Raw genomic sequence first — 16,765 nt, 5'->3', positions numbered from 1 at the left:
CTCTCTTCACTTGTGATGGCGATATCTTGGGACTTTACTGTCTTCGGGAACACAAATGAAATGAAGGCCAAGGCTTCAAGTAGCAAGCCATATGAGCAGCAGCACTTTGCTGAGAAGAAGAATCCGACCATTTATTTCGCCCTCCATTTCATGTTACATCTGATCTGTCTTCCAGGCAAAGCAGCAGCAAATGAGATGTGCTTGGCACGGCTCTGCCGACCACGGCCAAAATAACTTGTCATATACTAATAAATGAATAAAAATACTAACCATGGTATGAAGGTGAATAAGACCTCACTGGATGTACTCATCACAACAATTTCTGAGCGACAGGCTTCAGATATATACCTTAATAAATATGGCTCCAACGAGCATGGTAGCGGATTCTGAAACGTTTTCAGGCTGGTCAGTTATAACCTAATAATAAGAACATGTAGCTATCTTGCAGAGCTGCACTTCACTGGTGGGGCCTATTTACCTCACATGAATGAACCTTCTGCAGTGTTTTAGGTACACCCATTGATTGCTGGGGTCATCGAGTAGGCGTGTAGCAGTCCTTTCGTACCTTGTTCCTTTCGGTGCTATCAACTGTTCTGCCGCATCTAGAGCTTCTGCAGTTGCTGTTGCACAGGCCTGCAAAATTCAACCAGTCATTCCATTAGCTGATTATACAACATACATAACGTCCCTCTACTAAGGGTACACATGCATAATCCCCTTGTTACCTTTGCAGTGCCGGTTTTCGATAATAAAAGAAGGTCATCAGTTGCATCTTGTGGCCTTTGGGGCATGAGGAAATGACAATTTTGCTTGTTAGTTTATCATAATGACCTGTACAGAGGAGTTGCTTGCTAGTTAGACGATAAGCATCATCTATCCTTGTGATTAAAATGAAGCAGATCTGAATGTTTAGACCTTCAGACTATCTCCTGCAACAACAGCTTGATGTGTGCCTTCAGGGATACTATTGGCTACTGCAGCAATTCTTGAGCAACCAGGGTATGCTAAAGACCCCTTGCATCTTCTTGTGTATGTCCCTTTGGCGTACACGGCATATGGCCACGGTGGTCGCGCATCATGGCACCCATACTCGCTGCTGCTCTGAAAGCGCATGGCATCAACATTGAGCTTGACAGCTCGGCGCATGATGGCCTTTCTGAACCGGCCGGGCTCACTTGGCGCAAAGGGGCAGGGCAGGTTTCTTTTCTTTTGCGCATCAAGGTGAAGGTGAGCACTCCCATCCCATCCATGTTCAGCAGGGCATTGTACATAGCATAGCTCTGCAGCAAGTTAACTGACGCGGCATATAATCATTCCTGAGATGCCACTAACCCCGCCACACACTAGGATGAGAGTCAGCAACATATAGATACAACCCTAACCCAGTGAGTCAGCAAACGCTGCGCCTGATGCAACATCATATATAAATATATGATATAGTACTAGTTCGTTACAAATTTCTCTGGTTGCATAGAAAGAAAGAAAATAAATCTCCAGCCAACCTTTGCATCCTTCAAATTAATGAAGCTCTGTTTTTGTGATCGAGCAACAACACTTTGGGGGAATCAAAGAGAACATGGTGGCACCGTAGCAAGAAACGCACCAACATGAATGAGCACCAGAGAGGCACACCGGCAATGAAGACACATCTCGCCCTGAACTTTATCAGCACTACTACCGCATGTTTCCTTTTTCTATAATGAGCCGTACTGCACGTTCAGAAACATATATAGCAGTTCATGCAGTAGAGTTGGTTTGCATGTTCCATATATACCAGTTACAGAGAGAGTGACACTTTTTAAACAGATAGGTAGGTATCAGAGAAGAAACCACATGATACGAATTCACCATCCATAGCCATAGCTAGGCACTACAGTGCAGGAAATATGATGCCAGCGTGCAAATAATCGACATGATCTTCACAAGCTTTTATCGTAGATAGCTCATCACCGACACGTCGTGCGGTTGGCCTGCGTGATGGACTCGGTTCCAGGCACCGGACTGCGACAGTGAGCATGCGGTATATATCTCTAGAGATTCCAGCATCTGGGAGCACTAGCCTAGAGTCCAGAAGATCCTGCAGGCACAGTTCATTGTTCGTGGTGGCCAGCGAGAGGGATGAGAGCAAATCGCCTGGATGGGATCCCATAAATAGCTCCAAAACAAGCACTCCAAAGCTGTATACATCACATTTCTCCGTCACGTTTTCTGTATATGCTAGCTCTGAAATTAATAAAAATTAATTAGTGCATATGTTGCAACTAAATGGTTCAAAAGTTCATTATAATTATTAGATTACATTAAACCTTACATCTACGTACATATGTATTGCCAAAACTGCAAAACTACTAGTTAAGGTTTTATTTTTCTTTACCTGGGGCAAGATAGCCTTTGGTCCCCGCAAGCCTTGTGAGATTCCACCCATAAAGATTGAGAATTTTTGCCGTACCAAAGTCCGAGATGCAAGCTCTAAATTCATAATCAAGCAAAATGTTGTTGCTTGTTATATCTCTATGGACTATTGGTGACGAACAATCATGATGCATGTATGCCAAAGCATGAACCACATCCAACACAATATGTATCCGCCTTCTCCAATCCAATTCAGTTGCCCTTTCATTATCCTTCAGTGTTTTCGCCAAGTCTCCTCGCTCCATATATTCATAGATAAGGAACCTGCCTTGGTTAGAGGAGCAATACCCAAATAGTTTTACGATGTTTCGATGACGGATCTGCACCAATACCTCAATTTCACGATTGAACATTGTCTCATTCACACAATGCTCATCTTCTATCATGTGTATCCTCTTCACTGCAAATATTTCGCATGTTGGAAGTCTAGCTTTGTAGACAGATCCATACCCACCGGTTCCTATGCAATGCATCTCGCTAAAATTGTTGGTTGCTTCAACGATTTGCATGAACACATTTGCCCCATCAAAACCCCAGATAGAGAAGACTTTTGCTTTTGTTACTTTATTGTTGTTAGTTGCATTGGTTTTCTTCCTTTCATGCCAGAACATCAATGTCATCACAGCAAGAACAAGAGATAGCAGAGCAGGAACAATGGCTAATACAAGTATTTTGTATCCTTTCCTTTCCCCTCTGCCCTGATTTGCACTACTACAAGGGGGCAATCCTTTCACCACACCACATAGCATCTTATTATGCATGAATCGCAGCATTGGAGCTCCTTGGAAGAGCTTACTGTCCGGGACCAGCCCTTCCAGTTCATTATAAGATACATCAATGGATGTCAAGCTTTCCATACTCTGAAATGATGGCGGAATGGAGCCATTAAGTTTATTGTGTGAAAGATTCAGACTATCTAGCATGATCAGATCACTAAGTTGGCTTGGTATTGCCCCAATAAATGAATTATCACTCAAATCCAATAGGTCATGTAAGCTACGTAATAATCCTAGCTCAGGAGGGATGTTTCCTCCGAAGTAATTGTGATTCAACTTCAAAAGGCGAAGCTTCAAACAATGCTCAATTGAATTTTGTATCAACCCATCTAGGTTATTTGATGACAAATCCAACAACTCTATATTGGATAGTGCTCCAATTTCTCGTGGAATGCTTCCATGGAACAAATTGTCCCCGAGGCTCAGGTTGAACAGTTTTTTTAGATTGCCTAGTGCACTTGGAAGCTCTCCTTCAAGCTTGTTTGATGAAAGATCAAGCCACCTTAGTTGAGATAGCTGCCCGATACTTGCGGGTATTTCCCCGGTAAGGTTGTTGTTTGAGATGCGTAGCATCGTAAGATTATGACATTCCCCCCAGTGATAAGATAACTGACCAAACAAATTATTTGAGCTCATATCCATGTAGGCCAGATTTGGATAAACCCCCATCTCAGAAATATCTCCTTCTATTTGATTCCTTTCAAGGCGGACTCTTTCTAGGCTTCTACAGTTCACCAAACTTGATGGCAGAGGTCCATTGAGATTGTTGTCAAATGCAATTAATCTCTTAAGCATACCTCCAGCACACAATTCAGGTGGTAAGGGACCAGAGAGATTGTTATCATAAAATTGTAGATACCTGAGATCCATTACCGTGCCAATTTCTCGTGGAACATGACCGGAGAACCAATTACCATCGAGGTATAAGGCAGTGAGCTTGGTCAAATTTCCAAAGGTATTGGAGATGGAACCTGTGAGTTTGTTTGTGCCAAGATCCAATAATTCTAGATTCACTAGGTAACTTAGTTCTTGTGGAATGCTCCCGGAAAGTTGGTTATCCCATAGGTACAAGATAGTGAGTTGAGTACAATTCCATAGATTTTTTGGAATGGGGCCTGTGAGGTGGTTGTTGGAAAAATCTAACTTGGCAAGCTTCTTTAGATAGCTTAGTTCACTAGGGATGGGACCGGATAGGTGGTTCTTTGACAAGTTCAGCCCCACTAGGCTCTCTAGGTGTTTAATTTGCCTTGGTATTTCACCAAAGATTTTATTTCCTGAAAGCATTAGGTGTCGCAGGTTTGGCAAAGATGATGCTAAAGTGGGTGGAAAGGGGCCCCTTATCTGATTGTACGGGAGTCGGATACTCGTGAGAGTATGCAACGTCGTGAAGTTGAGGGATTCCAACGCCGCTCTCAGCCGCAAACCCCGCAGAGATATCTCGGTGATCATGACCTCCTGGTGCCCCACTTGGTTCTTGCCGCACTTGATGCCATACCAGGTGCACGGCCATGTGGTGTTGCTTCCCCAGGACTGCAGCTGGGCTGGGGGGCTGTGTATGGTGGCTTTCCAGGCGAGAAGGGCTCCCGCTTGTTCTTCCAGGAGGGATGGGGGGGGGGGGGGGTGCTGCGATGGCATGAGGAAACAGGGCTAGCAGGAGAACGAGCGAGACAAGCTTTAGGTGAGGCAAGGTCTCCATGGCTAGTCGCATGGCAACTGGAGTAGGTTATTTGTTTTGTGCCGGTGGAGCTCAATGGAAAGTCTCTTCTTATAGAGGTTCATCTATATTGGCGTACCTCTCACCATGGGGCCCGGAGGTGATGCGAGAGACAGCTCCGCGTACGACTAGAGGGACTAGCATTCCCATGGAGTCGTCGGAGGATGAAGACGATGACAAGATTCCATCCGTGCGTTGATCGTCATATGCTGCGTGGAATGGTAATCATACGGGACTGGTCGTGTCCACAGTTTGATTTCCAAAGAAATATCTGGCAAAACCTGATTGAAACAGAAGGAAACAAACTGTGTCCACGTAAAATAGATTTATTTATTTTGAGCGGGGGGGGGGGGGGGGGGGGGTAGATTTTTGGACTGGTAAACCTCGATCGAGGCGGAAAAGTCGTGCTGAAAAGTCACCCGGGCAGATAGGTCTCTCTCCGTTTGATTTTACACTGTTGTGTCGTGCTGAAAAGTCAGGCAGGTAGGCCTCTCTCCGTTTGATTTTACACTGTTGTGTCGTGCTGAAAAGTCATCCGGGCAGGTAGGCCTCTCTCCGTTTGATTTTACACTGCCATGCCAGACTAGTGAGTGATATATGGTTCATGCACGTGGACACTTTATTACTCTGAACTCTGAACCGCTAATGTACCGAAAACAAACGGTATCCACGTAAATTATATAGATTGGACATTTGATTTTAGGATAAGCATAACCCATACTGCTCCTAAAAAAACTATGATGTAAACCATATAGAGCGATGAGCAAATGTTTCAATACTTAATTCGTACATGATTTTGATCTAAACCACTATAGCATTCACACACTGATGATAGTTGTTCCCTAGAGGGAAAAAAAAACTTTATAGTTGGTGTACAAAATCAAACTGTGAGAATGCAGGGCAATTGTGTTATCCAAATGTAATTATACATTTCACTCATTGTTAAAGGATAGAATCATGGAGACAAATCCCCCGTGGGAGTCTACTAGAATGAGTCTAGCTACAAAGGTAGAGGGAGTAGTTGGCGGCGTTGATTACTCTCACCGAATTTGAATTGGAAGCGGAAGAGATAGATGCGTTGGTTGATTGTGATGGTTGGAGTGTGGGTAGAGAAAAGGAGCATCGAATGGGCCCAGAGCTTTTGTGCTGCGTCATGTCTTGCTGGGCTGATGGCAGCAAGCAAGAGGAAATTAAGAGGTGGCCCATAGTATTCACACTAGAACTAGGCCAAATGGCATCCGTAGCAAGGAAGAGTGTGGGTGCTGCCTGGCCGGAGCCGATAGCGACTAGACCTCCTGGATGTGTGGATTGACAATCTAGGCCTGTGATTCACACTAGATGGGGTGTTTGCATCCCAAACCAGCGGCAGCCACTGAAGCAAATCGAAGAGCGTGACATGAGCCGTTGTCTATAGTACAGTAGTCAAAGCTAGGCGGAAGGAATCGTGTGGGCATAAACGCAAGCACCTGGCGGGCAGGCGGGTGGGTGGAAGCTGACCTGACCTGAGCCTGCGACGCTTGCTTCCAGTTCCAGCACCAGCGAGGGAGGAGAGGCCGTGGAGCACAGCAGCATGAAGGCGACGCGCATTCGCCCTTGACCGCCATCCGGTGCGGAGGCACCGTCGCCGCCGTCTCGTCGGGAGCGGAGCAGAGAAGAGAGCAGAGAGGAGGAAGGAATGTTGGGTTGGGCCACTCCGGTGCCATGACTATTTGCTTGAGGAGGAAATAATTAATTTTGGCATGATCCATAAACTAAATTTGCTATAGTCCAGAAAAAAACAAATTTTGCCATGATCCATAAACTAAATTTGCCATTCTTAAATGAGAACAAGTTGTGTGCAGGAATTGCCATGACACTAGGTTGTCATGATGTTAATTACAAAGAACATGCCAATTGTGTATAAAAATTACCATGATGCTTACGCAGATGTGTGCCATTATGCTCTTATAAATTACATATCATGGCAAATTTAAGGGTTTTGTCATCTTTTTTTTAAAAGGCAAATTTAGGAAGTTGCCATGGCAAAAAAATAGGATGTTGTTTTCTAAAAAATGGCATGGTACATACACAAAATAAGAACTACCATGTTTGTATGAGAAATTTGACATGCATATAAAAAAATAAATTATGTACAAAGAATTGCAATGGCAGATTCATAATAAAAAATTGCCATGGTATTCGAATTAAAAATTCCATGTTTCATTGAGGAATTTGCCGTGCGTGTAAAAAAGAACAAATTATGAACAAATAATTATGATGGCAGATTCACAATAACATGTTTCAGCGTATTTTAATTAAAATTTCCATGTTTGTATGACAAGTTTGTCGTGTGTGTAAGAAAAGAACAAATTATGAACAACGATATGCTTGTGGAAGCATAGGTTTGCTTCCGAGGGAGGCATAGATATGCCTCTGGCAAAGGACAGAAACATGTTTTTTTAGCTTTTGTGAGAGGCATAGATTTGTTTGAAGTGGAGGCACAAGTTTGCTTCCAGGAGAGGCACAGAAAGGGTTAAATGTAGTTTTTTGTTTGCGCGGGAGGCACAAATTTGCTTATGTGAGAGGCATAATTGTGCCATCGAAAAGGGTAAAAGGTTGGGAAAAACCGTGCTTCTGGATCATTTTTTTTCTTCCGCTTTTTTCATCAAAAAAAAGTTTGTTAAAACCTATTAACATGAGATCTAATTTTGAAAATCTCAACGCGGGAAATCCAACAATGAAAATTGATCTGGATTTGAACGATGGTTTGAGAGATAACACGTTTTGAATACACAAATCTACGGAAAAAAAATCTAGTGCCTCATTTGTCGCAACCTAAAAAGATAAAAGTGACATTTGTAAGGGATACCCCTTAATCAGTGACTTATATATCGCTCATTGCAAGCCATATTCTGTTGATCGCCTACACAAGTGGGTCGGCTCAATAACTCATTTATCCTTTTTTGTCGAAGCATTGGAGGGTGAAGCGCTTCTGAGCGATTCATTAATTCTTTCTTAGGAAGCTTCCACCACTTGTTTTGGGATGCTTCTCTATGGTTTCTTTTAGTTTTATCAATCTGTTTTTAATATTTGGTTTACTTCTTTTAATTTTGCTTTATTTTATTTTTCTTTTAGTTCTTATTTTTTAAATTCATTATACATTTTACAAATGTACAAACCTTTTTAATTCATGATTATTTTTTAAGTTTATCAACATTTTTTGAATTCATGGACATTTTTTATTTCCCAAACATTTTTTTTATTTCATGAACATTTTCTGAATAAATGAAAATTTCTTGCATTCGAGGTTTTTTATATTTTTGAATAGTTTTTGAATTTGTTGTGATCGTATTTTTAATTTGTGAACATTTTTCTGAATTCGCCACAAACATATATTTAATTTTTCAATATTTGTTGAACTAGCTGCAAGCAGATTTGAAGTTTTCCAGTATTTTTCAAATTTCCTGCAAACATATTTTGTATTCATGATTTTTTGAAATTATCCACAAACATATTTTGAATTCGTGAACATTTTTCAATTCTCGACAAATATATTTTATATTCGCAGCAAACATTTTTTGATTCACATTTGGTTTTGAATTTGCAAACATTTTTGGATCACCGAATTGTTTTACGATTCATGAACAGTTCTTGAATTCACAAATATTTTTTGAATTCATGAACATGTTTCGAATCCAAGAACAGTTCTTAAATTCATCAAGGTTTTTTTTAATTAAGAAACACTTCTTTATTTCGCGAGTGTTTTTTTAATTCACCACAATCATATTTTGAATCACAAACTTTTTTGGAATTCATGAACTATTTTTATTCATGATTAAATTTTGAAAAGGTGAACTTTTAACATTAGTGAATATTTTTAATGAAAACTGTACTAGTCGAAATAGAAATCGTTGGGGAAAATCGGATAGAAAGGAAATCACAGGCTCTCTCGGAAGTGTCGTACTATCGTACGTTTTTTTGACATGCAGCCTGCTACGTGCGTGTCGAGGAGAACATATATGCATACTCACTCGGTCACGGCTTCACGCTTCGTTCGCTCAGTCAACAGTTGACTGTTCGGCCGTTAACTTTTTTGAAAACCATTATTTTTTAAAAAGTTTACGGATTTAAATAAAACGTTTGTGGATTTTAATATTTTCATAAATTTAAAGTAGTCCATGATTTCTAAAAATATTCACAAATTTGAAAAAACAATTAATTTGAATGATATTCAAGAATTTCATAAATGTTCACTAAATTGTTTACGAATTATAAAAAATGTGCATGAATTTATTTATTTATTCTCACAAATTTTAGAAAAGTTTATGGATCTGATTTTTTTTAAATAGAAAAAAGTTCATGATTTGAAAAACTAATCATGATTTTAAGTAGATAAGCGTTTTGTTTAAGAAAGGCTAGATACGAGTTTTCCTTCTCTTTCAAAAATTAAGTACACCATGTGTTTATAATTGTAGAAATGTCTTATACATTTAAAAACGGAGGTAGTAGTAGATACGAAACTACACATTTTGTATGCTTTGAGGTAACTTTGTGTAGTGTTTATAGTGCTAGGAGTATATCACAATGCATGTTTTCCATGCAAGAAAACAGATATTTTTTTTCGCTACCTTTTCTGGTAGCGTGACCAAGCATCTGTGGCAATAGAACACGTACATGGCGTCGGTTCACTGGACTCACATAGTAGACCTAAGTTACAAAAATTTCTCTGGACTCTCGCAAAATAAAAGGAAGAAATCTCCAGCCAAGACAACCTTTGCATCGCTGAAAACCAATTAAGCTCTGCATTTGGCGATCAAGCAGCAACTCTCGGGAAAATCAAAGAGCTGAAAAATAGAGCACGTTCAGTGTAACTAGAACGAAAGGTGCGCCGTTATTATAACCCAAGACGTAAATAAAGGATGTGATAGAGAATGTTTCTATCAGATGATGACAATGATAATATACACATAGTATAGATGTCTAATAACAGAGCACGTTCAGTGTAACTAGAAGGGAAAGTGCGGCGTTATCATAGATAACTCGAGACGTAAATAAAGGATGTGATGGAGAATGTTTTATCAGATGGTGAGAATGATAAATATACATAGACTGTCTAATATGTGGTGAACGACCACCAATCATCTTCTCCCTGCCTTTTTATGAAATGAATGCACGTACACTTCAAAAGACAAATTTCAGTTTGTGCTCCAGCAAGCAGGAGCGCGGAATAGGATTTCTGGAATACAACTGAAGCAAGCCGGGCAGGGCCAGGTACGTACCCTCCGTTCCATTCCATTTTACATCTGCCTGCCAGCCAAAGCAGCAGCAAAGGAGTGGACAGAGACCCAACTAGTTGAGAAAAATAAATCACTCAAGAGGACACGGTGGATAAATAAAATATAGCGGACTAAGGATAACCCGGGGCATCTGGAAAACTAGAAATGCACATGTGTTTAAAAATGCTATCTGGTCTGATATTAAACAGGTTTGGAGATGTATCCTCTTGATGATCAAGAAATGGATGATCCTGTTCAAAAAGGATTACCTCCCCCAGATCGAGGCATTCGTCCAGTGGGTCTCGGAGAAGCTCAAGAACCCCTTCCAGTTATCGATGGGGTGACACGCCTGGACCCTGCAAGGGTGCTTGACATGCTCTCCCTGGGTGAAGCTGGTGCATCGAGGAGCCCTCCACCTGCTGGGAGCAAGAAGCTGTCCGTGCTCAGCCCGACAACCCCGCTGGAGCTGCTGCTGCTGCCGCCATCTCCTGAACCTTCCCCTTTGAAGAAGGCCAGGTTCAAGACAGCAGAACCGGAGAAGATGATCTCTGCCGCTTAAGTCTCCAGTCAAATCGGAGTTCTGATAAGTAGAGACAGTGCTCTGTAATAGGGATAGAGACAAAGTACACCCTCTGTTTCTAAATGTAGAAATGTCTTATATATATTTGAAAACAGAGGTAGTAGTAGATACGAAACTACACATGCTGTATGCTTTGAGGTGACTTTGTGTAGTGTTTTCTAGTGCTAGGAGCATATCACAATGCATGTTTTCCATGCAAGAAAACATAATTTTTTCGCTACCTTTTTTGGTAGCGTGACCGAGCATCTATGGCACTAGAACATAAACATGGGGTCGACCGAGAGGTTCACTGTAGCGGGGTGAATATTGTTGACTACCTTTCGTGAATATTGTTGACCGAGAGGTCTTGAGTTAACTGGACCGTGATGTAGCATGGTGCAAGAGCTTCTTCCTCTGTGTGCTCCTTGGCAATGGCATACACCACACTGCCAGTGTACTGCAACGGTGCAACTCGTATTCATCGTCAGGTAAATTCCAAACTCTGCAACTGATACATCACTCACATAGTATAGTTAAGTTACAAAATTTTCTCTGGACTCTTGCAAAGCCAAGCCAACCTTTGCATCGCTGAAAACCAATTAAGCTCTGCTTTTGGCGATTGGGCAGCAACCCCTGAGGAAATCCAAGAGCTGAAAACACAAAGAGTAGATAGACAACAGAGCACGTTCAGTGTAACTAGAAGGTAAAGTGCGCCCTTATCATAGATAACTCGAGACGTAAATAAAGGATGTGATAGAGAATGTTTTATCAGCTGGTGAGAATGATAAATATACATAGATTGTCTAATATGTGGTGAACGACCACCAATCATCTTCTCCTTGCCTTTTTTATGAATGTACTTAAACTTCAAGACAGAAACTTGAGTCTGTACAACAATCACAGGTTTACCAACTGCATGAAGGCCAGAAGGCAAAAGTGGATTGGAATTGGATGGCTCTGAGCCCATTCCATACACCACTACCAATTTGGTCATCTTCCCAGAGATGAACGACAAATACTGCTGCTACAAAGTCTGGAGCACAAGATCATGCAGTTGATGGCAAAGAAGAAGCTCCAGTAATTTTGCGATGATCGGCGCGGTGTGCTCCGGTAAGCAGAAGCGCGGAATAGGATTTCTGGAATACAACTGAAGCAAGCCGGGCAGGTACGTACCCTCCGTTCCATGTTATTACATCTGCCTACCAGGCAAAGCAGCAGCAAAGGAGTGGACAGAGACCCAACTAGTTCAGAAAACTAAATCACTCCAGAGGACATGGTGGATAAAATATAGCGGACTAAGGATAACCCGCCAGGACACCGTGGCTAGGGTTTACCCCAGTCCTCAGAGCTGTTGGATGCACGGTCAAGGGTGGTGGTGTGTCACAATAAGTTGCCGTCGATTTCTTCAGTTAACAACATAACAAGTGTCGGTTTCTTCAGAAGATGATGCAGCCTGGTTGTTCCTGACAAGGAGTGTCGATTTCTTCAGTTAACCAAGTCTGGAGCACAAGATCATGCAGTTGACAGCGAAGAAGGTCATTCGACGTGCATCTTGGGAAGAAGCTCATTCAGACTTCCATGTCTGAAGAAGCCCCATCATTGCAATGATGTGCAAATCTTTTGTGTATTCGGAAAACAAAAAATCTAACTAAGTCCACGCCAAACATGATAGAGCCCATATAGAGAAAGAGCCTTGATTTTTTTTTCAAATTCGCAACATTTTTTAAATCTCACTAATATTTTCTAAAAATTTTGATTTCTTTTTAAATTCTTGAATATGTTTTTAATCGGCAAATAATTGTAAATTTTGGAACATGTTTTAGTTTTTTTTCATTTTTGTAAATTTTGAATGTTATTTTAAAATTCATGAATATTTCTAATTTCCAGTTTTATTTTAAATACATTTTATTATACTAGGTCATTGCCCGTGCGTTGCAACGGGGCAAATGGTTCCGCATCATCCGTTTCTATCTAATATATAGTTTTAGAATCCTCTTTCTTTTTTCTGCCTCCCTGATCCCCATGAGTTTGAATTTCAAACACTCACCGTAAAGTGCTGGAAAAAAACATCACAATAAGCTCCCCCCCCCCCCCCCCCAGCCCCCTCTCTCTAATGAAGAACACTTGACTCCTACGCGGCCAGGAAACTACAAAAATGAATTCCATATATATTCACTGTACCATTTCCTTTAGGAGTGGGCCAAAAATTGCATTACCAAGAGGTGGGCGGGGCATGGTGATTACAGAGACAGGGTCACACTTAAAATTCATGGGCCCGGGTTCAAAACTTAAACTCGGGCCATAAACAGGAAAAAACAATCTTCATGCAAACTATACAAACATGCTAAGCATTACAAAAAGGTGAAGTTAATTGACCTTAACTTTCTTATGACGATGTCTTTTCTAGGTGAAGGCCATGGCTCCACCTACTCATCCTTGGAAGCCAGCATACTGAAAAGTATATGCATGAACAATGTCCAGCTCAAGGGATTAGAAAGGTATCTTATTGCTCTTCCCACACTTCCTCAAATCCCACTTCCTTCAGATATGTGAATGCCAGTGTTGTGTACATTCAGAGATGTACATACCAAAGGTGAATCATAAATATCAACAGTCTGGAATGAATGGAAACCTGAACATCAGGGCGTGACTTGAATCATCTCTCAATGGCTTGAGCTTGTAGACTTGTCAGCTGAAGAAATATTATCAGATGAGCATTGCTTCATAGAGAAGAACATCATAAACACGCATACTATAGTGAGTATGCAATAGTCCAGATTATAATATCCTAAATAAAATATCTGACCTTGTATCTTTCTATGACAAGAAAGCTATGGAAGATATGTAGTTTCTTCCTTACAAAATGGTAGGAATGGTTCAAAAAGGTATCTTCATTGCAATTGCATTTTTGTATTACAAAACACTATAGACAAAAATCATGGCTGTAAAACATGTTTTAATATCAGTGTGCATTTCAAAGAGAGAAAAGTACCAATAGCAAGTGACCACTCTCCATTCAACATAACATCGACAATTATGAGTTGCATCAGTACTACATATTCTTTTATGTTTCTGAAGAAGATAAAACACAAAGTGCTAATGATCCATGTCGTTAAAATGTGTGCAACATTTCCAACTTGGCATGATCTACAGAGGATAATCATCTTCTCGTAGTTCAACATGCAACAATGAGTATGAGTAAACGGTAAGTAAGCTATACTCGAGGAATATCATTATGTTATTTACAGATTATACTACAGTGATCAATATCGATCTGTCTGGCACATCAAATCATCTGGGGAATAAACCTGCTTGTAGTGGGGTTGAATACAGTGCACGCTGTTACTTTTTCAGGAATGACAGGAGCTACAGAGAAAGAAAAGGAAAACTACAGCCTACGCAATTATTCGTTGAAGATTTGGACTAAAAGCTTGGTGAGTAAGTTAGTCCAACCAATGATTAAGCATGGTTACCAAGTCTTGCTGTCAATAAACTAAGATGAAACAATCTGAAAAAATATGCTTCGAAAGAAAGAATTTCGGATGTCCAAGCTCCAAGAATCAGAAAGAAGATTGCATAATGGAGTGAGATATGATTACATTGGAGATGCCGAGACGAGCGACCAGAGAAGTCGACCTGATGGCACTCGTGTGGGGGCAGTCCGACGCTGTGAGTTAACCTGTCACTTTCGAGTTCGACACCCAACGCAGCCGGGATCGAGAAGGTCGAGCCCTCGGGGTGGGAGTGGGACTCACATCCGGCTGCCTCGCACCATCTGTCGTTCGATCCAATCAGGTGGTAGTCGGACACGCTACCGTCGCTGCAACAGCAACAACAGCAAGCGGAGGCCACATATGCCGCTAGCGGATTTCCTGTAGACTTCCTCCCTCAGTCCTCAGATTTCCTGCCATGCCTCCCTTCAGACGCCATGGCAGTAGCGCCTTGTGCTTGTCGGATTCCGCCCTCGGATCCCCCACCAGGGCAGGATTCCTGAGACACCGCCGCCACACTGAGGGCGAGCGAGGAGGCACCATGGCAGTAGCGCCTTGTGCTCGGCGGCTGTGGGAGGCCCACGCCCTCCTCGATGTCGAGGGTGAAGTAGCTCCGGGCGGCTATGTCGAACACCGTCGCCCGTATCTGTCGCAAGCGACAATTTCTGGTGAGGGATCTGGTGGTCGGTCTACCATGCAGACCAGGAGATTGGAAGAGAAGGGGGACGGGCGACGCCAGATTTAGTGCCGACGATTGTGGCGGCGACCAAATCGGGAGGGGTAGGGCCAGGGGAAGTTTGGTACTATGGGTTCTGGAGCGAGATCGGGGTGGACTCCAGTTCAGTTTGAGCAGTTTTTTTTCCAGTGGAAAATGACGTGGGAAGGACGCGCGGTCGGGTGGGAGGAGGGATCGACGAAAGGCAAGATGTAAGAGGGGAGAGGGAACTTTACGTTTCTTTTAGGTAGTAGAGATAGAGATATGTATAACATTTGTCAAAAAAAAACTAAGGCAAATTCCGTCAGGAAAAAGGCAGGATCACTAGTTGGGTATGTGGGTTGTTAATCAGGAAATTGTAATAAAATGCCTTCTTCGGGCCTGGTTTTTGTACGTTAGGACACCCACATCTTCACATGTCTTGTTCATCACTTGAATAATAATCAATAAACTAGGCAAAGCTTGTTAATCTCCAGAGAAGAAGTGAATCGCCAAATTCAGAAGCCCTTGCTGGCTCCTCCACATCTGTCCCTTGGCAATGGCATACACCACACCGCCATGGTGGTTGGTTGCGCATCACGCACGACACCCGCGCTCGCCGCTCTTTGAGCCAACCACCATGACCTTCACGGCTCATGATGAACCACACTGACACCCACACGAACATGAACATGCACGCCGACTACAAGTTGTTTTCCCAGACAGTGAGCAATGGTACACGTTCACAACACATATAGGTTCGGTTGTGATGTTGAGCAATTGGTTAAGGGTCTCGTGACACAACTCAAGGTGTAAATAAAAGAGCACGTTCAGTGTAACTAGAAGGAACGGTGCGCCGTTATAATTCGAGGTGTAAATAAAGGATGATGCATGATGACAATGATAATAATATACACATAGAATGTCTTTTCTCCTTGATTTTGTACTTCAAAACAGAAACTTCAGTTTGCACAACTGAAAGCCAGGACTACCTCAAGCAAGCCAGTAGTCAGATGAGATGAGCAGCTAGCATTCTTTCTTTTGCTGAGAAGAACACAAGCTGGCCATTTAATTCACTAGCAGGCAAGTACCAAGTAGGTGGATTCACAAGACGATTGCCAGCGAAATATGGCGGCTATTGTTTACCCCAAGTAATAGTACATGAAGATGAGCTCCAGGGCTCTCGATGATGAGCCCGCCCGGTTTGGCGCCAACCGACCGCTGGGTGTCGATTTCTTCAGTTAACAGCGTGACAAGTGTCGATTTCTTCAGAAGATGATGCAGTCTGGTTCCTGACAAGGAGGGAGATGTGCAAATAATTGGCATGGTTCCTGAAGGTCAGAATATGTTGTACTAAACAAAAACTGAATGTCCGAAATACTAACCATCGCGCACACGGTTTGAATGTGAATGATGTACTCATCGCAGCAAGTTCTGAGTGACATCACAAGGCTGACAGGCTTCAGATATACCAAGCTTCTTTTGGACTAGGCAGTGTTTATGCTTCTTCTTCCTTAGCATGGTTCAATTCATTACCCTTCTTGGCAGCCGGTTCTGAAATAATGGTTTCAAGTCGGTTAATCTGATAAGAACAAGGAGATAGCTTGTGGTGTTGCACTTCACGGGGCCTAGTTACCTTGCATGAACAAACGTTCTGCACTGTTTTGTGTACACCAATTACTGGAGTCTTCTAGTACTCCCTCTGTAAACTAATATAAGAGCATTTAGATCACTACTTTAGTATTCTAAACGCTCTTATATTAGTTTACAGAGGGAGTACGTGTGTAGCTGTCCTTGCGTGCTGATCTAGGTGGGAAGCGTGAGTACAGTCTTACTTTCGGTGCCCTGAACTGTTCAGCGGCAT

At 42.1% G+C, this 16,765-nt stretch overlaps 1 protein-coding gene and 1 long non-coding RNA gene across 2 annotated transcripts; both read right to left on the bottom strand.

The window, feature by feature from the left end:
• Positions 1 to 1,565: 1,565 nt before the first annotated feature.
• On the bottom strand, positions 1,566 to 6,513 carry LOC123064780 (MDIS1-interacting receptor like kinase 2-like). Its single transcript, XM_044488176.1, has 2 exons — positions 6,405 to 6,513; positions 1,566 to 2,223 (listed from the first exon to the last, which is right to left on the bottom strand). The coding sequence occupies exons 1-2, from the start codon at positions 6,487 to 6,489 to the stop codon at positions 1,871 to 1,873; spliced, it is 438 nt and encodes a 145-aa protein (XP_044344111.1). The 5' UTR covers positions 6,490 to 6,513; the 3' UTR covers positions 1,566 to 1,870.
• A 4,245-nt stretch (positions 6,514 to 10,758) lies between these two features.
• LOC123068591 (uncharacterized) lies at positions 10,759 to 15,040 on the bottom strand. The gene is made up of 3 exons (XR_006431860.1): positions 14,316 to 15,040; positions 13,093 to 13,408; positions 10,759 to 11,366 (listed from the first exon to the last, which is right to left on the bottom strand). It is a non-coding gene; the product is annotated as an uncharacterized lncRNA (long non-coding RNA).
• Positions 15,041 to 16,765: the final 1,725 nt, after the last annotated feature.

Source organism: Triticum aestivum, chromosome 3B (assembly GCF_018294505.1).
Source record: "Triticum aestivum cultivar Chinese Spring chromosome 3B, IWGSC CS RefSeq v2.1, whole genome shotgun sequence".
In the NCBI taxonomy this organism is placed as follows: Eukaryota; Viridiplantae; Streptophyta; class Magnoliopsida; order Poales; family Poaceae; genus Triticum; species Triticum aestivum.
The sequence above is the reverse complement of the archived record's forward strand: the minus strand, read 5'-3'. Positions and strand labels throughout refer to the sequence as shown.

Excerpts from the sequence above, each read along its gene's own strand:
- LOC123064780 (XM_044488176.1), bottom strand. The coding sequence starts at position 6,489 with ATGCGCGTCGCCTTCATGCTGCTGTGCTCCACGGCCTCTCCTCCCTCG. Across the intron at positions 2,224-6,404 it reads AGCAAGCGTCGCAGGCTCAG|AGCTAGCATATACAGAAAAC; the intron begins GTCAGGTCAGCT and ends TATTAATTTCAG.